The sequence below is a fragment of the Prunus mume genome, linkage group LG7, assembly GCF_029339155.1.
Source record: "Prunus mume cultivar Tortuosa linkage group LG7, ASM2933915v1, whole genome shotgun sequence".
Taxonomy (NCBI): domain Eukaryota; kingdom Viridiplantae; phylum Streptophyta; class Magnoliopsida; order Rosales; family Rosaceae; genus Prunus; species Prunus mume.
The window spans coordinates 2,988,984-3,011,869 of record NC_142704.1 but is presented as its reverse complement, the minus strand read 5'-3'; the positions used below and the strand labels follow the sequence as shown (position 1 = coordinate 3,011,869).

Below are 22,886 nucleotides of genomic sequence, written 5' to 3'. Positions count from 1 at the left end.
AAAACTACCTACTTTATAGGATCCCAACAGCCGTAATCGGTAAACCCGGTTTAAGAGCCATCTTTAAATTTCCAAAATATTTTTCTTTTTCCCAAAAAAAAAAAATTTACAATTTACAATTTTTGTTTTGGTTTGAATTTTGCTTCAAAGATTTTTTTTTTTAAAAAAAAATATATAAACGAATGGGGTGGGGCCAGGACACACCGGGAGAGAGTCCGGCGAGGCTCCGAGATATTTTACGAGGCGCCGCATAATTCGGGCAGGGGTGAGTGACACGTGGCAGGTTGGGCCCGGTAAGAGATGGAGATCCAATGGGAGGGGAGGAAAGGGAAAGCTCAGGTGTGGGGCCCGGAGCTGACTCAGCAGCTGGAAAAAAATTAAAAATTATTCTTGGAATTTGGGATTCTGGTCACGTGAGAAGACACATGGGGTTCAACTTTGACTGAAGAAAAGATTAATTAATTAATAGCATTAATTACCCACTGAATGGATAATAATTACTGCTTAACCCTCCGTTACTGAAATCAGCACTCGGGGTGTTTTCGTCATTATACGGGTAAAAATCACAAAACTGGCGTTATGAAGCTGGGGAGAAAGTGTACCGGTTTTCAATTTTAACCTTATCTTTCTGTATATTTTTACAGCTAACTGTAACGTGGCAGGCAACCTCGACTGTGAGGCCCATTTTTTATAAGTGTGTTTTTATCTCCTCAACCATGCATGCCATGCCCTCCAGCGTTTTTATCTCTGTCTACCTCACCACCACCAGAAAGACGGTTTTGGTTTTGAATCGTTATGTTGACACGTTTCGTGATGCGATTGGACTGAGCCGGTGACTGTTGTACGGACGACATCATCATTGTTGCTTGGCGCACAAGTAGATGAGAATTTCATTTCAGGGAAACAAAAGCGTTTTGTTTTTTTATTTAATTATTGGGAGTAAATGTTTGGGTCATTTAATTCACATTGAGGAATTTAGGATGATGCATTTAACGTGTAAGGCGTTGGATCATAAAGATGGTGTTTTTGCTCCACTCGTTATATGCTTTGAAACGGAAATGCATGGTTTTATTAGGGCAATAGGAGGAGGTGGTGGTATTCAATGTCGAGGCGGCCCTGGCATGGTGTAAGTGGCGCCATCACACAGGATTCTTAATTTTTGAGGGCCCGAAATTTTTTTACTTTATATTATTAATTAATATTATAAAAATTCTATATATACTCCAGCGTGCAACCATTTGACACAAAAGTGTATTTGATGGAGCTGGTTTCTAGCACACATCCCTTGGTTCAAGGTCCAAGTTCGAGTAAAAAAACAAGGGGAAAGATCCAACTAAATTAACAACATTATATATCATACCTATAAGCTTTCTCCTAAAAAGAAAAAGAAAAAAAACATTCCTCCACTCAAAACAAAATCAAAAAAGAATTCATGTCATTCTTTTACTAATGTCACTCGGACAGTAGATTAATAATACGAGAATGACCGAATAAAAATTTTCGTAGACATTAACATTCGTAACCTAATTTTCTAGTTAGTAGTGTTCATGTTTTAAGTTTTATTTATTATAATATGACAATATTAGGTGATTACAATAAACAAGTAGTGTCATTTTCTATCAGAAGTTAGGCCATTATTAACACCATACATATTTATGAAACCTGTCAGACTCGTGACAATTTGTTTCCTCATATTCTACATGCATCTCACCTCTCCCACTTAACGAAGAAAATGATTGATAATCCTCTTCCCCTAATCTCTATTTTATCCCCCCTCTGCCTCTTATTTGGGCCACTAAATTTCCAAAATAATCACATATGGTATCCTCATCCATTATTTACTTGACTATTTCTCCTCACTTTTTGTAGCAGCATTACCTTCAATTGAGAATGTAGGCCATAAAATGCCTTGGCTATGTCAAAAACTTTGCTTAAAATAAACACACACAAAAGAAAAGAACCGAAAGACTCATCACAACAAGTGTGTCATGTCCAAATAACATCATTGAATGCGCTCGCTCAACATTTTTAGATCAAAGTTCCGTGCGGTTTGCCTAGTACAAAATATTTTTAAATATAATTTCAAAGAGGTGGACCAACTAATATACTTATGTGAAAAATAAGTGCGGTAAATATGATACATGAAACATCACTCGGGGATACAAGGGCAGAAAAGTAATTTAACCTACCACACAACTGGGCTGAAAAGAAGAAGTGAGAGCATGGGCCAGGCAGCCCATCTTTTAAAGTTGGTTGGTTGACTGCAATGCTGACTGTGGGGGGCGTTGCCTAACCAGTCCTCGAACAACGTGTCAGACAACCAAAGCCGTCCTGCTTGTTTCTTTCGTAAAATTGTCCATTTGATTTAAAAGCACTTGATATTTTTTAATTTCTTTTTAATTATTTTGGTCACACTACAGTGAGGGTTCCCATGCTGATTGATACTTGGTATCAGAACGCAAATATGGCAGTCGTATTGGGCAACTCGCTGTCTTTCTTCTAATTGAGTTTTTGTTTTTGTTTTCAACTCTTTAGCATTTGTTTTTTTCTTTTTGTGTTGTTTGTGTTCTTCTATCTAGATTTTAACTATAGTTTTAGCAGAATTAATTAGAAAACTAGCTTGGATAATCACTTTCCAAGTATCCGAACAATTTTATCTATTTCAGCCTATTTTGTATAAATTCAAACAACTTTACGTAACTACGCTATTTTTTCTTACCCTTTATTTTAGATGAGTCAAAAATGGCATTCTCCAAATCTTAAATGAGGAACTCTTTGAGCAGCTAGTTGATAAACAATGTTTGTCAACAACCTTCTCAAATTGGCTAAAAAGTTAAGATAGGGAGATTTATTAGATATCCTTACGACTTCATAAATTGTACAGACACTTTTATGTTGATGATTTAACATATTGTGTCAATATTATTCATTTAATATATGATATGTTCGTCGATCATATTATATAATTATCACTTACGATTTATAGTGTGACAATAATTATGTACATAAGTTTAACACGTTAAATCTTAATCTTGTCTCGGTTTTCACCAATAATTTGGTAGTTGGGGCCTTCACAACCATGCTAGGCTCTTGTCAATACATTTATTTTAACATGAGAATGGAATGTGAGTTCGACAATTTGCAATGATTTGCCGCTTTGTTGTATAACCAAATTTGGATTATTTCTCAGCTGCTAGTGCGTGCACTTGTATTGATGTACTACTCTCTTCCAATTATGATGGATGGCAACGTTAATTGTTACAATCATCAACAAAAAACAAAATTAGTGGGTGCTAATGGCTATTTATAATTGAATACGGGCAAAATTGGAATGCACATAAAATAAAGAATGCCAACAACATTGGGAATTTAGCTACCAAAGCAAAACAATCACAAACTTTGTCTCAACAATATATGCACAATTTATTTGTAAAAATTATAATACATATAACCAAATCAAATTCACGTATATATATATATATATATATAAAGATCTTATTTGTGTTTATGAGAGTAAAGAGAAAGTAAAACCTTTCCTAAAATATCTTGAACTTAGGAACATGCAAAATAAAAATCAAAACTCATATCAGCTTTTTTTATTATTATTTTTTTTAAAAAGCGGTAATTGTATTCAATAATTGGACACAAAAACCAAATACTCATAAAGAGTTAATACAAAAATGGATACACATGAACCGAAAAGGTAAATCCATATATAGGAGGATACACCAGTGACATCACACAACTTGTATCTCTCTACTAATAGTTCTAAAAGACCAAATACATTTCAACGTAACAATCACACGCATGAACAAATCAGACATGAAATACAGCGTCCAAAATTACAAATACAACTACAACTAACTCATACCAGCTTTATTTGTGCCTTCTATATATATTTTGGAACTTGTGTGTGTTTTTGAGATCCAATAGATGCATAAGAAGAAAAGGGGCATTTTCTTTAGCATTTGGATTCTCAAAAATAATAAAAACAAAAACAAAACTCAACGTAGTAGCTTTCTTGAAATCTGCCATGCTTAATTAGTAGCCGTATGAAACCATAGATAACAAACAATTAGCAAAGACTACATGGGATTCGACAAATACATGAGAGAGAAAGGTCATCATGTGTCTGAGTCTGTGAGCTACACATATAACAAATTATAATATTAATGTTTAATTAAATGTTTGGCTTTCTCAAACCACTAACTTTCAAACATTTTCTTATTTGCAATTTGTGCGGTTTTCTAACCTTATGTTAGAAAGAAGTCAATTAGCATCGTCTCCTAGATGTGCATTCTTTTGAGCCACAAAAATAGAGAGAACTCCAAGTAATAATTAATTGTTGTTTTATGGGTTTAAGTGGGATTAATTATTGGTTTATTTGGTCCATTGCGAATTAACCATATCCCTATGTTCTTATACAAGTCAATTAATTATCACTAAAACCTAGATGAACTTGTCTTGAGTTTGAGTTATTATTATTCGACAATCATGGTGTGTATGAAACATGAGAGAAAGACCCAACTCTCTTCTCCTCCTTCTCCCAAGTCTCCCAAAGTCTCCCAAGTCTCTCAAGTCCCAAAGAGAAAATTTTGTCTTTGTAATTATAAATTAATAGGGTACAAAGGTTTGTTCCTTTTTTGCCAGCTACCATATTAACTTCATGAAACATTGGATGAATTATACTCTCCTAAGCTTTTTTTATTGTCATCTACATCCGATCATTTTCTTCTATTTCCACATATAAAAAATTAATTAGCTTTAAATTCGTATATTGTGGATTATGTTCTTGTTTATGGGGAGTTTTTTTCAAAGAGAAAAATGATAATTGTATTCATAAGTTAAGCACAAAGATCATAAGCCACAAGGGCCAGTATAAATACCCACAAAGGAATACAAAGATGAAAGCATAGTAACCACGCATGGTTAATTCAGATACATAAAAAAGACAATGGCAACATCAAGCGCATAATGTGTATCTCCACTAATAATCTCATAAGGCTAAAGAAATTTCGGTATAAAAGCCACATGCCTGAACAAACCAGACGTGCATTGCAATGCATAAAACTACCAATAGTAAAATTTCAGTAAACACCCAAATCAACAAAGAGTTTAATAATGTGAGATGAAGTGGACTCTCATGAAGAAATTGGACTTTCACTAGTAAGATTTAGTTTAGAAAATAAAAAAAGACTTTTGCCATGTGAATTACCGGCAAGTATTTAATGGCCTCTGCTGATATGTGAACTTCAACTTTTGCCATGTGATCGTGACGGGGCTTCCCTGATTGTTTTTTTGTTTTTTTGTTTTTAATTTATAATTTTTATAATTTCCAATTTCCAAAGCAGGAACTATGAAATTGTTGTTTTATGAAAAAAGAAAAAAAAAAGTAATTCGAATTTGGAAACCCTGAAATTGAGGGTTTAAGGGTTGAGAAGACAGCCAACATTTGGGAACAAAATCACGCTTGGAATGTTAAACCCTGTTTAATGTGTTTCTTTCTATGGGTTTAGGTTCAAAGACTCACCAAACTTCACTTTTGGACCACCCATTTTCTTAATTAATCCGACGGTCACTTTATGCCCAAAAAGAGTATTCATTCAAGCGATAAGGCAACAATGATTATTTGCTATTTTCATTATTGGGCATGTTTATATAATACACGACATGTTCGGTCCATGATTTCAAACACAATTATGAAGCCTCTTTAATGCATTGCATCTACTGTTTTGTGAACAAAAACTTATAACACGTTATAAACAACATTCTGTCACGTGTGACAGGAAAGTATCCAATTAAATTTATTCTCATAGGCGAATATGCAACGATATTTCAAACAAAGCTCGAGAAAGAATAATAATGCGATTGCAATATTAATATATATTACGCTTAAGACTCATACTTTGACTATTGTAATGTGGTGGAAAAAATTGACGGATATCATACTAATTGGCTTTGGGTGTTCTCTCAAAGCATACACGATCAATTTGGAATTTGAAAGCGATTAACGATCGAATGAACAATCAACATTACTGTTGAAGAATATATATCCCATATCGGAAACTTGAGTAAATAAAGTACAATATATAATGAACAGTTCAACTACTAATATTACCGAGGCCTTTTGTGATAAAACTCCACGCTTTATTGGGCTTTATAGATGGTTAAATTGGATACCCGTCTTTATGAAATTTTATAATTACGACATGATTGAATGATTAGACTCCGATCAACAATGATTAAAAGAGCCATTAACATCTCAACATTATTTTAACCAAACTTCGGTTGAAGTCCACTTTAGAAACTGCTAAGAGCACTTCCACGATTAGCCCCTTGTCATGGCAAGGAGCCCTAAGCGGGCACTATTCACGTGAATAGTGGATGCCTAGCCCTCAAAAATGTGTTTCTAGCAGTTTAGGCTTGCCATGGCAAATACTATTCATTTTTTTTTTTTTTTTCACAACTTTGTTTACTTAAACATTTGATTTGGATAATATTTTCGGATAAGATTTTTGGGTTCCTACGTGTCAATACTATTCATATCGGCTAAGATTTTTGGTTTCAAATTTCATATAAATTTCAAAATTCAAATTTCAGATAAATCAATACAACTAATAAAATAAAATACATGAATGACCACTAATTATTAAAACAAAACAAAAAAATACAATGAAATGAAAGGCAAGCAAACTAAGAAATGAAAGGCAAGATTTTATTTTATCGGATAATATTTTTGGATAAGATTTTATTTTATTAGTTGTATTGGTTGGTATTTATAGAAAAAAAAAAGTATGAGGATTTGGTGTCAAAAGTGAAGAGTATTGGTTGGTATTTATAGACATTGGCGGCTTTTATTCCTTACACATTAAATAAGAAAACTTGATTTTATGGGATTTTAATATGAAGTATATATTGACTTAATGAGCCATCATTTTTAGCCTAAATAGTATTTTGCACTAAAACTGATTTTTCATATTTTGATTTGGGGGTACTTCCTTATTTACATTGTAAACTTAAGTAAATTGAGTAATATAAAAATAAATAAAAGTAAAAGGACAAAGACATTTACTTAAATATTGAAAATGGAAATAATGTATAGAGAGAAGAAAAAAAAAGTAATTTTTTGGTATTTTTTTCAATTTTTTTTTTTTCAATTTTTATTACAAAAATATTGGCTGCCGTTGGATTAGAGCAAAAATTATGATCAGACAGCCCAGCACACGACACATGGCACATAATTGTTGGCGGACACTGTAGCGCTGGCGTCACGACGATGTCAGCAAGGGCCAGCCCGTTTTGCTGGGTCCCACCATCTTGCCCAGGCCTGCCTCCACTGCTGGAAACGGGTTTTCACCCCAAACCCCACTGTTGGAAATGCTCTAAGAGTTTCTAAAGAGATGTAGACCAAGCTCGACAGTGGCCACATCTCATATATTTGAGTGGGGGTCAGCAGCTTGTAATAGTCACTCTTGTCTTCAGTAGAGACAATAATAAGCCCTCCAAAGTACACTAATAATTTAATTTTAATTTTAAAAGTAGAAAACTAATTGTGATTAAAGTAGGAATTAGGGGCCTGATTTTCTGGGGCCAGGGTCCTTTCCAACTCCTAAGCACGACCCATTTGCCGGGGGATAATTCATTAATTTGGATTTTTTTCCTTTTCTGCATTAAGCTTTCCACGTGCAATTCGAATTAACTACTCCAAATACAATGGTGTTTTAGACATAGAAAAACATGATATCTCTGTGCCACTAAGATACAACTCACTAAGCTTCATTTTGCTTTTTGTTTTATGTTTTCATGGGGAACGAAACCTTATTAAATTACAAGGGTTAACAGGCCATGGTTATTGACTCCATAGTTTCCGGCTAGTAGATTCTTGTGTTCGTATGGTTTACGTAGACAATGTTGTCAGATTATCAATTCAAAAATTGATGAAGTTAATTCTTATTTAAACATATGATGTAAATATGAACATGCCTGACAATTTCAAGAACATAGCTGTTATGTTTTGTGTCATAGGAATAAGTTTTTTTAAATTTATTTTTCTTTCATACGAACGATATAAATATAATTTATAAAGAGGAGAATTCGAACTTAAGTATAATAAAGCGGATTGACTACCCCTAGCTCACATTCGCATGAAGAAGTTCTTTATTCTGGTGAGAACTGGCACCACCCAAAGAGGTTCCCCTAGACAGTTGGGCTGATGTTCTTCAAAGCTGTCTCTAATGTTTTGACTTTGAATCAATTAATTCGAACAATAAAGCAAAAATTATATCTTTTGATTTAAAATAAAGGCTCGTGTGGGAGCATAAAATGGCTTTTCAATGACACAAGAGGTGAAAAAAGCCTACCTAAAGGCCAAGGCTACACACGCAGCAAACAACAACAACAACACTATCTGAGTAAAGAAAGCGAGACGTGAGGAGAACAAGTATCTCTCTCTCTCTCTCTCTAGGGCCCTTGGCCCTAGGCTCTAACCCTATAGAACCAACTTGTAGGGCATATGCCTTGATTTCAGTTTTATATTGGTAATTTATATTTACCACGTTGAAAATGGGAAAAAGACCAGGGTTAAAAAACAAGGGTAAGGGTTAGGTCCTGTTACGTAGGACTATGCCCTAGGATTGTAGCCCTACAATTTTTTCCCAAATGACTGAATTGTCATCTTCTGTTTGTGTGGGATTTGATATCCAAAAATTGATATGCAACATGTTGATAATGTACTGACAAAATTTTTACAATTTGACCGATGTTTTATTCATCCACTTGTTCTGATGCTGACCACAGGGAGAGAAAAAAGGGTGTGGGGGAGCTAAAGGTTAGATTTTGGATCATTAATTAACAAGATTTTGACTCTTTTTGGGGTGTTTTTTTCCTTCATAAAGAAGATTTTACCATTCTACTTGTACTGTCACTTAAAGAAATGGAAGCCCAGTGGCCCCAGTGGGCCACCCCCTTCTAAACAGCTTTTTCCTTCTTCCTGCATATACATAATATATGAACCATATATCATCATCATCACCCATCACACACCATCAAGTGTTATGAGATAAACATGCAAGTGTTTTGCCAATTTCTTGAAACTTCATTTTAGTACCCAACAAATCTAAAGAGGGTTGTGAATGTTCCCCTTATATGTTTTGGTCTGTAGAAAACTAAAGAAGTAGAAACCTCCAAGTTAATCCTAAAATAATTACAAGGGAAAATCAAATATCAAACTTACGACCTCATGTATATAGGTACATACTCATAACCACTTTAACTACGACCTCATATATATAGGTACATACTCGTAACCACTTTAACTACAAGCATTTTGCAGGATAGCACTAGTTCTAATGCTTTATCAATTCGCAAGTAAAACTCACCCTCTCAGTTCAAAATAGATTTTTTGGGCCCAACCCATTTACCCCGATATCCATGCGTCAAGACACAAGTGTGACAGCTTGATGTTAATGGTGATGGCCCATATGCCTGAACACAACTGGGCTACTTTTTCTTCCCAATTTTATTCCATGTCTTCTTTTTAGTTCCATTAAAAATTTATTGGCTCGGATGAAAAATTCTTTTGCACTATTGCCAGATTCAACCAAATTCAATACACATGATATACAACATAACCTGGCCAAAACTTTTACACAGATAATCAGCTCAACACGAACTACAAAAACCTGGCCAATCACTCAATCCATTCTCTAAAATCCCCAAGATATCATGGGATTATCTAATACGTGCATAAAGTGATGCAATTATTATGCGGGTTCATACTCTTAACATGTTTTCAATGGCATATCTATCTCGACTTTGTGGGGTCAAATTTTCCTTTTCTTTTGGGTTGTTAGGGGGTTTCGGACACGAGAGAGAGATAAGATGGGTTTCAATGTCTTATATATAAATATTGCATAACAAATTAACAATTCAAAGCAATTGCGTTCCGAGGGCAGAATACTCTCCTATTGGTCCACTTATGTGAAGAACAGATCACACCATTCATACATCTGATCACCAGATCAATGCCACAGGGACAGAAAGCCCTCCTCTCAGTGTCCTAGCAGCTCACACTAACCCATAGCATACTTCTGAGTCCAGCTCCTTGCGGTGGTCTCGTACTTGTTCTTGTCAGTCTTGTACATATGAGCAATCTCCGGAACCAAAGGGTCATCAGGGTTGGGGTCTGTCAACAGTGAACAGATTGAAAGCAATACCTGAAAACAAATAACATAACATTGCATCAACTATAACAGCACCAAAATTTCCTTGTCAAACCAGGTTCAATGAATATGGCACAATTGATTCAACCATGTTTCATTTTCAGTATACAGCATCATAACAGTTGCAAAATGCAATGGGATCCACAAGATCAATCAGTACTTCACCATGGAAAATTTCTTCGACACAACAATTAGCACAGATGATAATTTGTTATTTTTCTTTTTATAAAGAAAAGCAAATCATTTTGGTCAATAAAGGATTGTATGCTGTTTCATTGGATAGAGCTCTTTATCTTTCATGCAAATCTTAACTTGTAAAACTTCAGAGTAATACAATTGCAATTTCTGTATGTAAAAACCTGAGTTTCAGTCCTATTGATTAGCATTTCCTGTATTGACGCATCCGAAATTATAGACATAAAATGGAATCATATGTAGAATCCCAATAGGGGAAACAAGTTTCCACAGAACGCTCAAAATTTATGAAAAAACTATTCCTGTTTAGGAATTAAGCATTTACCTTGGATATGGTCAGGGCAGGGCTCCACTGTTCTTTCAAAATGTCAAGGCAAATGCTACCATTGCTGTTGATATTAGGGTGAAACACCTTTGTCCTGAATGCAACCTGCACAAAACATCATATAAGTAGCAAAAAGTAATGAATGAATGAAAAGTTGGACAACAAAATCTTCAGTTTGTCGTGCCAACTTTACATGGAAAAGATTTTGAAAACAAACAATGTGCAAAAGTTCAGTATTTCCTAGTCATTTGTTAAAATTTGGGATTTTTTAAACTTCAGGAACACCGTCTTACTTCATTGCTAAATAAGTTATAATTGTTAATTTCTACTATCACAATGTTATCAACTCCCTCGGGAGTCTGAAAATACATTTGACATCAAACATAGGTGTGATAGGCCACAAGACAATATGCGCCAGATTCTCTCTCTCTCTCTCTCTCTCTCTCTCTCTCTCTCTCATGAAAGCAATAAAGAAAGGAACTTCCATGCAACAGAAGACAAATTTGATGTGAAATTTATAGAAAGCTAGCAAGTACCTTGGGTGGTTTAAAAGGATAGTCTGGAGGAAAATGTATAGTCACAAGGAACACTCCACCTGCATATGGACTGTCAGCAGGACCCATTATTGTCGCCTGCCAGTGGAACATGTCTTCTGCAACTGGGCCTAAAGATATACATTAGAGCAAAGACAATCAAATTGAATATCTGCTCAGAAGAATGACGTTAGAGTCATTTATCAGAATAGTTTCATTATGTAAATTTCTCCTGAAAAGAAAAAGCAGCCAAAAGTTATCAATTCATTGAGAAAATTTGATACAAAAGAGTTCCAATTGCCTAAAAGATTTGAAGGGTTGTACTTGCACATAGATTTATCGCACAGTGGATAGACTGTTGTGGCTATAAATGAGTGACTTCATATTCTCCCAAAAGAATGAACTTTTGCAGCCATTAAAGGTATTAAAATCCAGGGTGGTGTGATGATGATGACAAAAAGATTCCAACCACAGTAGAGTTATTCAAAACTCAAAAACAAATTTGTATCATTTATAAGATATCCATATATAAGACAAAGTAATGGTAATCTTCAAATTACCAGCAAAATAATATAGCATTTATGGCACCAAAGGTGGCAAATGAGTCAGTTTAGACTACCATTTATTTGCCACTTATATCTAATGCCCATAGCCATCTAATCCAATTTTAAGGGTGGGTAGGTGTAGGTCCATTATGGAAATATCCAGCACAAGATACTATAATTCACTCAATGGTGTAGACAGTATTCCAAAGGGGAAATATATTAAAAGAAGAAAGAGAAAGCATTTGATCCTTCACTTGCAGAGCAATGCTATTTCAGAGAATCTATTGCCGTAAGCGTCAAGAAAGAAACCCCGAAACAATAATCAACCACCCACCCTGGTCACAACATTTAAAACAATACAACAGCTGTACCAAAGGATAACATTGTTCCAACTTCAAATTACCAGCCAACTTCTTTGACTGCCCCAACCTCCCTCTTTAACACCTTTAATGTCTACTCAGCCCTCAAAATCATACAAGACTCAGAATGACAAAAATCAGTCCCAACCGCTGCGGATATACAGATAACCAGTGTAAAATTAAAAGCTTTTCTTTCTGAGGATTCAATGGGTCATTACAGGTCCCCACAACCCAGACCATTTAACAAGGAGTTAAAAGGGTAATTACCCATTTATACCCAAGATGCTAGGTAGGAGGTCTATTGCCATTTAATTAGGGCAGGGAAATGGGTATGGGTAACAACTGCCACACAATAGCACCTTCAGTATCCCACATCATTCACTATTTTCTTTCATATTCTCTGATGGTTCTTAACGTTGAAATTCGGTTGACCAACTTAAAAATAATGCAATTCCATTCGATTATGAGACAAACACATAATTTGGCATGAGAACAATAATACAAAATTGATATGACCACCAAATCGGTGCAAGACTGCAGCTTTGCACAGATTTCCTGGTCTGGGTTAATAAAAATAGCAAATTTCTAAAAATATGCATAGATGGAAGCTCAAATCAGATGGTACACATGAGTCAAAATCTCCAAAGAGTATGCAATCAACAAACTGCTACATAATTCTTACCCAAAAACACAAAATTTAAACTTTAGCAGAATTAAAATGAAAAAGAAGAGGAAACGGATCGGGTTTGAAATGGAAAATACCAGCGCTGCATGAAGTAGGAGGATCTTTCTGGAGGTCCTTCAGCTCCTTCAGGATCCGTTTCGACGCCATCACCTTCACAAGCAAACAAACAAACAAACAAACAAACCAAACCCTAGATGAACCTGACCTCAATCTAACAAATCCACACACACAACAAAGAAAACCCAAATTTCATTCCTTGTGTGCAAGTAGCAGAGGGATGGTAGAGAGAGTACCTTGACCTGAGAGACCCTCCTGCTTTATTATTGATTTAGATTTTATGTTTTTTTTATCTTTTTAATCTTTTGCGTTTATTGAGAAGGTGGTAGCTCTTGAACAACCACTCAAAATGAGTTTATATATTATACCTAGGGAAAGAGGAGGGGACAAGACTGTAATTTTGCTCCACAAATCCCTCCAATCAAAGTTTGCCATTCTATAGACCATGGATTATTGTACAATGGAGAAAAAAAGAAAAAGGAGTGATTTCTATGTTCGAATCTTGTCCTTTGTGACAAAAGAAAATAAAAAATCTTATCATTTGTTAAAAAGATGTGTTACTGTATTAAGTTTTAGGTAATCACAGTTAAAATGCAAGATTATTTTGTTACTAAAGATTAATAATTTAATGTGTAACACTCATATTATAATATAGTTAAAATGATCACCTAAATTTTTCTACGTGTTAAGGCCAATATGAGGACAACGTTAGAAAATCAAGATATTTTTTCAATAAGGACGGCTAGGCAATTGATTTAGTCTTAAAAATAAGTAAACTCTAGTCTTAAATTCTAGTCAAAGGATAAGATGCATCCTAGAAATTAATTAAGAAATAGGTCATATTGCAGATATATCTTAGGTAAGTTATTCATGACAGCGACACGACAAATCTCGATTACAACTCAAAATTTGACCACATCAAAACAACCTATATATATATTTTTGTTTATACCCAATATTCTTGCAAGACTCCATTTGGAATGTTAGATTTCAAATCTATGAAAACTGATCTTTATAGTTAGATTTTCTTCATCATAATCTTAGCATGAAAAAGAATAGAATGAAATCTATCCATTGTACCTAATCATTTTCAAGGTCATAATAGTACAACACTGTACCCTGTATTTTCAAACACATTGTATCCAGCATCTCTTTCAACATTTTTCTAACCAATGTAACCATATTATCAAAATCAAAATTCATTGTTTCTATCCAAACATACCCTCGTATAAATTTTCCCAAAAAGGTATTTTGTAAATGGAAAGCAGGAAACGAAGCAGTTTTCCTCTTTCTTTCTTTTGGACTAAACTTGAGCAAAACCCTAATTCGAAATGTATCTTTTTACATGTAGATTATGGACACTGCTTTGAAAGGTTGAGCAAAAGCAAACACAACTTTTAGATTTTGTTGGTGTGTTTGATTTTTCCCTCCAGTATCTTTCACATTCTGATGAGCTTTTGCCAGCATCAAACAGCTCTGAATACTTCACGTGCAATAGCAGAATATGACCAAATAAATGTCCAATCTATGCTTGTAGATCATGATGCCCTCTGCTGTGAGTTGCTTCGGGAAAAATAGTTGATGATTGAGATTTTAAAAAAAAAAGAGTTTTTACAAAAACACCCTTCTATATATTAACTGGAGTGGAAGAATGTAATAATCAATTTGCAAGACAGATTTTGTGAAAAACTGTTGTACAAACAGTTGCATTGCATCGTTCAGGAAAACATAGTAGGACCCATGCAGAGCCCAGCAGGAAGTTATTCTTGCAGTCAGTTTTTATATGACACAAAGATCTGTATAGCATCTTTGGCATGATTACGCCTATGCATCCATTCAAGCAAAATGTTTTTTCTGCATTCTCCTTTTAATATGTGTATGTGTGTGTGTGTGTGTGTGTGAGAGAGAGAGAGAGAGAGAGAGAGAGAGTTTCAAGTACCAAAAAGCATATTTGAAATGCCATTTCCAGAATTAAAGTCACTACTACATTGATACATGACCTAGCTCTTCCTAAATGGGATAAAGTAGAAAAAAAAATTGAAACAAATTTGTTCATTCACTGGAGCAAAACGACATTTTGAGATGAAATGAAATACATCACTAGATGGGAAAAATGGCAAATGGTTCACTCATTGTGATGTTGGATGTTCTGTTCCAACCACCGGTGGTGGTGTTGAGCTTTCAGATCTGTTTCCAGATGATGGTCGATTCTCATTATCATTCCGGCGGACACTTTCTATCATCTTCACTACATCCAGCATTTTAGGTCTTTGATCAGGCATCCTTACCACACAAGACATGGCAATCTGTAACATCTCTACCATTTCTTCCTCTATATTTAGATACCTCATGAGCTCTATGTCAAACACTTCTGCTGTCCACTCCTCTCGGACAACTGAATGCACCCATCTGACCAAGTGGACAATCTCATCACCAGCAGTAGTATGGATAGGGGATTTTCCAGTGAGGAGTTCCAGTAACACAACCCCAAAACTGTAGACATCAGCTGCTTGTCCTGCTTTCCTGGTGTCTGTCACTTCTGGGGCTCGGTAACCAGCAGCACGGGAGATTGGGGGAGCTAGTGAGCTCATTATAGTTGCCAGGCCAACATCAGAAACACAACCATACTGTTGCGAGTTTACAAAGATGTTTGAGGCTTTGACGTTTCCATGGACAAGCTTCCCACCATTCTGTGTATGTATATGAGCAATTCCTTTTGCTGCTCCAATAGCTATTCTCAGTCGGGTATCCCAATCTAAAGGGATTCTGTCCTCCCCTCTTCTACCTGAAAATCGAAAGAGCAATGCAAGATATATATTAATCTCTACAGTGGGTGGCAGTGCAACATGCACAATGGAGTTAGAATTCCCAAGCATGGCACCAACCAAATATTCTCATTCTGAAAGATGTCAAAGCCGACAAATACAATAGATTTTCTTCAATAAAACTGAGTTCCTCCCAGTTACCAGCTTACAACAGATGTTTTTTGAACACAGAAACTTTGGGGGTTTGAAGGTTCCTTGATCAAGATAAAACTAACAGTGCACCAAAGAATGACACATGATTCCCTAAATACAACATTCACATATCTCCACCCTTGGAGGAATTAATATGTCCGATGCACCACATGGTTTACAAACAAACGACCCTAGAATGGAAGAACCAGATAAATATCATTTACACTAATAGGCTTTTCTTAGAATATATTTACTCCCTAATGTTCAACAGATCATTTTATATTGATAGCATGGACTTGGTCAAAGAAAGCCTCACTAAGGTACAAGGCAACATAACATTAGTATGGATGCCAAAGCCTGTGGGTACTTACTAGTTAGCATTTTAATGCATCAATTACCACTGGACTCATAAGCAGTCACTATAGTTTTATTGTCAGAATCAACGGTAGCTTCTAAAACTCAAAATTCAAGTATTAAACAGTTCTAAGCTATTGGCATAGTAGAATTGCTATACATCACGGAGTAAAGTGAATTATCCAAATCTACATAATTTAGCAGCATAATATTTTCACAAGTGATGACCATATACTACATCCAGCAGGCCAAGACACATTCTAACATTTTGACAGGCCCAGGATCATCTCAAAACAAGGACTGCAGTATAGACCAATAGTATTCCACTATGTTTCAGACTTGTTCCAACTGGCATCTATCATATACTTAGTAGTACAGTTCCAACAAATTATTCAGAATGATTGAAGTGAAAAATACTCAAACAATTTTAGCTACAGATGACTACTTATAAACAGACAACTTCTATGATGTACAGGATCTAAAGGTTATTAACTTCCAAAATAAGAAGTACAACAATCAGCTATTTGAATTCAACAATTTTCAAAACAGAGAAAATTAAAGTTATCAAGTTAACATTCATCAAGGATGGAAGACAGTAACATACCATGTAATAAAGCAGAGACGCTCCCCTGGCTGTAGTAATCATATACCATTAGCTTCTCATCTTTGGAATAATAATATGCCTTCAGTTCAACCACATTTTCATGCCTAATGTTGCCAGCAATCTCCATATGTTGCTCGAAGTCCCGCTTCCCAACATTTACATCCTTCAACCTCTTCACCACCACAACGGTTGCATCTTCTAATATTGCCTTATATGCTGTACCAAATGTTCCCTTTCCAAGTACCTCGGCGGAAGCCCTCAATAAATCCTCCAGATCAAATGCGTAATGACAGCCCTCAAAGAAAACCAGTTTATTATTCGCATCTTGACTCCTTGAGATCACTTTTTCCGGTGACATTTCTCCCTTGTGCAACTTTCCAGAAAGCCCATCTTCCTTTTTTCTTCTTGAGCAGAAAACAAGTATTAGAAATGCAAACGCCACAATGCCCAAAACAGCACCAGCAACTATAATTCCTAATAATGCTGTCTCACCAAGCTTCCCACTATTCTTAGATTTCAGATATGGTTTAGGGGCGGGTGGAAGAACAGGAGGAAGACTGGGTGGGAAACTAGCAAAAGAAATGTTGTTACCCACGAAAACTGACCTTGGAAACCTCTGAAGTGATTTGGGAACACTACCAGTGAGATTGTTGTTAGATAAGTTTAGCTGCTGCAACTTGCTTGATTCGAGATCAGGAATTTCACCAGAAAGTGAATTGTTAGCAAGATTCAAGCCTGAAAGCTGAGTCAAATTGGAAAGCGAATAAGGAATGCTCCCATTGAAGTGATTGTTAGACAAATTGACAATGGTGAGGTTCTTCCAAACTGAGAAGTCCCCGGGCAATGGCCCAGAGAAGTTATTGAATTGGAGATAGAGGAAAGACAAGTTTTTGAGGTTGAAGAAATCAGAAGGGAACTGCCCACTTATCACATTGGATCTAAGACTCAAAATTTGCAGCCTTGAGAGGCGGCTAAGCGTGTAAGGTGGTATCTGGCCAGTAAATCCAATGCCGGGCAATCGGACGGCTATCACATAAGACTTATCCTCACTACAAGTCACTCCAGTCCAGTGGTCACACACAGGAGAGCTCACATTCCAATTAAGAGAGCGGGAGTGAGGGAGATTGTTCACAAAATCCAGCAATGCTTGCTTATCTTCAACTGGGTCTGCATTTCCTTGCAAGAAAACCAAACCCAGCAAGAGAATCCAATACAGAATGCAACGACCTGCCATTTCCCTCACTCTCCCCTTACCAAAATCCCAAACACTTCAAGCAGAGAACGAGCTGTTTCTGCAAAGTTTCTCTCTTTTCATGGTTCTGGCCCTTCAGGGTATTGGCTGAAGATGCACAAACAAATATAGAAAAAAATTAAGTTAAAAATACAAAAGACAGAATGTAAAGCGAAAAGAGAAAGGGGAAAAAAAAAAATTCAGATTCCAAGACTACTGTCGAGAAAAAGTAGAGGTGACTCTGAGAAACTTCTGCTATAAAAAAATGAAACTTGCAGGCTTTGAATATCGTGTTTATAGTCAAAAAGGAACTTATTTTATTATGCAAAAGCAAAGTATGTACCACCAGAAACCGAGCTTTCTTTTTGTTCTTTGTTCTTTGTAACTTTGTTTCTTTCAACTTTGCCGTTCAAATTTCAAAAATAGCAGAAACCCAAAATTTATACATGGGGAAACATTTCAACAAACAAGTAAAAATGAAAACCAAAGTACCCAGAAGCTCAACTCACCTGCCCACCATTTCCTTTCAGTTCCAGATCTGACCCAACAAAGTCCTCTGGTTTTAGAGTGAACCCAAGTCCAAAATTAGTACAACTCTGCCTCTGGGACCAAAACAATTTAAAAAATTCACTCTTTCAGAACACAAAGTAAAATGTGGAACAGCAGAGTATGAGTGCAGAGAGAGAGAGAGAGAGAGAGAGAGAGCAGTGGAAACGTACATGTTATGATGACTCTCAACTGATGGTGCTGCTAAAATAGCATCCAAGATGAATGAACCTGCAAACAAAAAAAACTGTTACCCAATGGACCAAAAATTTACTCTTTTTTTTTTTTTTTTTTTTCTTTCTTTCTTTCTTTAAACAAAAGAAAATAATAAGCACAGAAAAACCACTACTTAAGTTGGCAGTTTTTCACCAAAAAAAAGTTGGCAGTTTCGAAGGGCTCCGGGGATGAAGAGGAGGTTGGGGGAAGTGAAGGCGAGTAATTATAAGGTCATCGTAGTGGGGCGAGGGGATCATGAGTTCGTGACTAGGTGGACGGAACGCCGTTATTGTGGGTAGGGTTGCGATAGTGACATGGTCTCGTCTACGTCTGATATGTGGACCCGCGCGAAATTAATTTCTTGATAAATATGAACCAACGTGCTCTCGTCCCCGTGCTGTCGTTTAACGATAACGACGACGAGAGGAGGTCTTCGGTTAATCTTCGCCGCCGATTCGGGCTCCGAGTTTTGCGTGGGTGCATAGAGCCCGTTCGATTGCATGACGGCATTTCGTTGACTTCTTTTGGTTTTCAAAATCTGACCAGAGATAATTTTACTTTTTGTTTTACAGTGACTGAGAGATAATATTTACTGTGGTAACTCATTATTTTCATCTCTGCTTTTTTTAATAAAAAAAATTCTTGGCTGTTAACCACTTTATCCTATCCAAATAAGGCATAACATTTTGTTTACATGGTAATCTCTATATTATTTTTGTTACCCAAAAAATCCCATGTTTGGTGACTTGGAGTTGAACTATTCTAATTAAATTAGACGGTTTTTCTTGTTGAGAAATTTTAGGATTACATTTATAATTAAGCCAAAAAAGTCACTAGCCACAAAAGGTCGATACAAATTAGCCACAGAGGGTCAATACAAATTAATCACAGGGCTATTACAATAACGAAGGGGTCTAACATCAAAATTAAAACAATATGGTGTGCATCCTTTAACGATCACGCAGGATCGAAGAAATTCTGACATAGGTATCCAAACTAAGATTTCAAACTCAGAATAATCAAAAAGATATAAAACTTGAAAAAACCAAGCCATAACAATACAAATAAAACTTTCACAAATGAGAAATGATAGCTCGCACAAAGAATGGTGAAAAGCTCTCATAAAAGGAAAAATGAAAACTACACAGAGAATGGAGATAAAATCATAACAAAATGAAGACAAATAAAAAAAAACCTTTTGTCTCTAAAAATGATGGAAAAAGAGAGGGAGGAAACAATCTAACTATAAAGGTAGACGACAATCACTCTTTAACGAACTTAAGACAACAATCTAACATATTATATTTTACAAATTTCATCGAGAGGGATCAAACTTATACAAACATTTATGAACTCCACTTCAATCCAATCTAAACCCAACCACCACAATTTTCCTTTGTGTTTGAGCACATGGATAAAGTTGAACGACATGAACAATAAATAGTATAAAAAAAAAAAAAAAAAAGCAATTTGATTTTATTGGAGAAGTTCCAATCTTTAAAACATTGGTTGATAAAAGTCAATTCTTCCATTATGTTTGGTTCTTTATCTCAGCACACCAGTTACTGTTATGTATGTATGCATAGGTCCCATGCCATTATTATTAAACTCTTTACACCTAATTAGAAATATATATCCACCAAGGCATCAACCACCATTGTCCAATGCCCCTATTCCCTAAGCAAAATTAATCTGAGAAATTAAAGAAGAAATACTGTACAAAAGCATCATTCTCTCTCTCCCCTCCTGGGGCCTGGTGTGGACTTAAATTTCTTTATTTTTTATTCCTTAGAAAGTTGAACATCAATAGCATTATATTAACTTCATTAAACATAATTATAAGATAAATAACTTAAAAATATGTATTTAAAATTGACAAAGAATATGGCCAATCATATATATTGCTACTTTTGACAGAGTTGAAATTATATGTCCACTCTTTTTTTTTGGCCCCTGATCTGTCTTCTCCTTTTGTTTCTTATGGAAACACACCCACTCTTGTCCAATGCATGTCTAGCCCCTCAACCAACTACGAACTGCCTTTTCCTTTTCAAGGGCTCTCATCACAAATAAATTCTCAACACCATGGCCATTCTTGTCCATGCTGGTTGGTGCAAAATGCTTTATTATGGTTCTATTTTTAAAGCTAGCATGGAGCTAGGTTCCTAGTGTGGTGCCCACCAGTGGATGAATCCACCAGATTGTGACAGGTGTCAAGAACTTCTCTTTCAAGAGGGCATCCAAATTGTCAAAGGGCATGTTACAATTTGGAAGTTTGCATAATTAGCTAGCTAGAAGAACCTGCCCTCCTCCTCCTGTGTGCTTTGATTTGGGTTGCATTCTTTGTTGTAGGGTTGGAATTGCATGTTTGAATTGGAGTTGAAAATGGAATTAATTAATACATGGTAGAGGAGCATGCAACCCAAAAAAAAAAAAACAGATAAGATGCAGCTGTCTGTTATGTGTTTAGCAGTTTGATTTGCCAAATCTGGCCTCATATACTTTGGATAGGGAATATTAGAATACTTCTTCTTTAGTAAGCATTGGGAGACTCTTTAACCTTGAGCTTCAGGGAATTAGCTTAAATGACAAACTGAGCTCAATTAATCAATGTCTTTGAAAAGTCATCAAGAGTTGAAAACCCCATTTGAGCAATGACCTGCTTTAAGAAATTACTGAACAAACTTTTGGTAAAAATAATGATGATGTGTGTGGAGAAGGTGGAGTTTATAAGTCAATACTATTTGTTTAATTTGGAAAGTACCCATATTTTACAGTTTTATCCCAATTCATATCTTAAGAGATTTTGGATTTATCTATCCAAACTATATGTGCAATATTGACTGAACTTTGACATCAATTTTAGGCTTTAGCTATCAGTACAAAACCTGAATGACTGACAAAAGCTCTAATGAGGTCCATAAGGAGCAGAGGTTAGTAAGTATGCAGTTTTTAATGATCTGATTGAGGAGAAATTATTGTGTCCGTCGGTCGGATCATTGTATCTGATCACCCTCACAAAAGTCTAATTCTCTATGTATTTTGTTCCTATCCAATCCATCCAAGAACTTCTCCATTAAGAGGGACTTGATAATTTTAGCCCCACTGCGCACTTGTTATTCCATGGATTTATTTAGTAGCCAATGAGTTGTTGGGTGAATAAGTTTGGTTTTGTTGTTCCTCCTAAAAGGTTGGTAAGTATGCAATTTTTAATGATATGATTGAAGAGAAATTCTTATGTTCGTCGGTCGGATCATTGTATTTGATCACCTCACAAAAGTTAAATTTTTTATGTATTTTGATCCTATCCGATCCATCCAAGAACTCCTCCATTAAGAAGGACTTGATGATTTTAGCCCCACTGCCCACTTGTTATTCCATGGATTTAATTAGTAGCAAAGAGTTGTTGGGTGAATAGGTTTGGTTTTGTTGTTCCTCCTAAAACCTTAAACCAACACATCAAAGGTTGTCATCAATTCATGGACATGTTGGACAAGTTTCTCTATATATGGTCCCATTTAGTAACTAAACTAACTAACCATCTCATTGAAGTATAATTGTTGGTGCAACCCAACCCAAACCACGTGGAGGCTATATTGAGGGGTAAAATGAGGGCTTATAATGAGTGGTTCCTTAATAGTCGGCCGATCTAGTGCAAAATTATTATTGGACTGCTGAATTGAACACCCTCATTATAACTCCTCACTTTTATCCCTCATTATAAAAGCTCCCCCAAAACAAATCGATGTGTTTATTTATGATATGTTATTATAAAATAGTGAGTGAGGCACTGAGATGGGCCTCTTTTTTTTTCTCTCTAAAAATATTAGGGAGCTTCATTATTATACCCAAAATAGATGCTGAAATTATATATATAAAAAACCCCACATGGAACGCACTTTAAAAACACCACCGAAAACCATTTACTGCATAAGAAATTAGTGTTGAAGTTCCTATAAATTATATGATTGCTAACTAAAAAAAAAAAAAAAACCAACACAAAAAACTCCAAAAAAAAAAAAAAAAACACCCCAAACAAGCCAAACCCATATTTTAAAA

The 22,886-nt window shown here is 35.6% G+C and overlaps 2 protein-coding genes across 5 annotated transcripts; both read right to left on the bottom strand.

The window, feature by feature from the left end:
- Positions 1-9,880: 9,880 nt before the first annotated feature.
- LOC103337686 (ubiquitin-conjugating enzyme E2 10) lies at positions 9,881-13,292 on the bottom strand. Its single transcript, XM_008240856.3, has 5 exons — positions 13,156-13,292; positions 12,940-13,012; positions 11,277-11,404; positions 10,741-10,845; positions 9,881-10,214 (listed from the first exon to the last, which is right to left on the bottom strand). Exons 2-5 carry the CDS (start codon positions 13,007-13,009, stop codon positions 10,071-10,073), a joined length of 447 nt encoding a protein of 148 aa, XP_008239078.1. The 5' UTR covers positions 13,010-13,012; positions 13,156-13,292; the 3' UTR covers positions 9,881-10,070.
- A 1,563-nt stretch (positions 13,293-14,855) lies between these two features.
- LOC103337688 (putative inactive receptor kinase At4g23740) lies at positions 14,856-19,084 on the bottom strand. Of its 4 annotated transcripts, none has more exons than XM_089055704.1 (5): positions 18,961-19,012; positions 18,785-18,842; positions 18,575-18,667; positions 16,835-18,173; positions 14,856-15,704 (listed from the first exon to the last, which is right to left on the bottom strand). In XM_089055704.1, exons 4-5 carry the CDS (start codon positions 18,066-18,068, stop codon positions 15,049-15,051), a joined length of 1,890 nt encoding a protein of 629 aa, XP_088911830.1. In that variant the 5' UTR covers positions 18,069-18,173; positions 18,575-18,667; positions 18,785-18,842; positions 18,961-19,012; the 3' UTR covers positions 14,856-15,048. The 4 variants fall into 4 exon arrangements, with proteins under 4 accessions (XP_088911830.1, XP_008239080.1, XP_008239079.1 ...); XM_008240858.2 differs by having other exon boundaries at positions 18,981-19,012; XM_008240857.2 differs by having other exon boundaries at positions 18,785-19,084.
- Between the last annotated feature and the right edge of the window lie 3,802 nt (positions 19,085-22,886).

Excerpts from the sequence above, each read along its gene's own strand:
- LOC103337688 (XM_008240857.2), bottom strand. The coding sequence starts at position 18,068 with ATGGCAGGTCGTTGCATTCTGTATTGGATTCTCTTGCTGGGTTTGGTT. Across the intron at positions 15,705-16,834 it reads CGTCTCTGCTTTATTACATG|GTAGAAGAGGGGAGGACAGA; the intron begins GTATGTTACTGT and ends TTCGATTTTCAG.
- LOC103337686 (XM_008240856.3), bottom strand. The coding sequence starts at position 13,009 with ATGGCGTCGAAACGGATCCTGAAGGAGCTGAAGGACCTCCAGAAAGAT. Across the intron at positions 11,405-12,939 it reads TCCTACTTCATGCAGCGCTG|GCCCAGTTGCAGAAGACATG; the intron begins GTATTTTCCATT and ends GTATATCTTTAG. Across the intron at positions 10,215-10,740 it reads CTGCCCTGACCATATCCAAG|GTATTGCTTTCAATCTGTTC; the intron begins GTAAATGCTTAA and ends ATTTGTTTTCAG.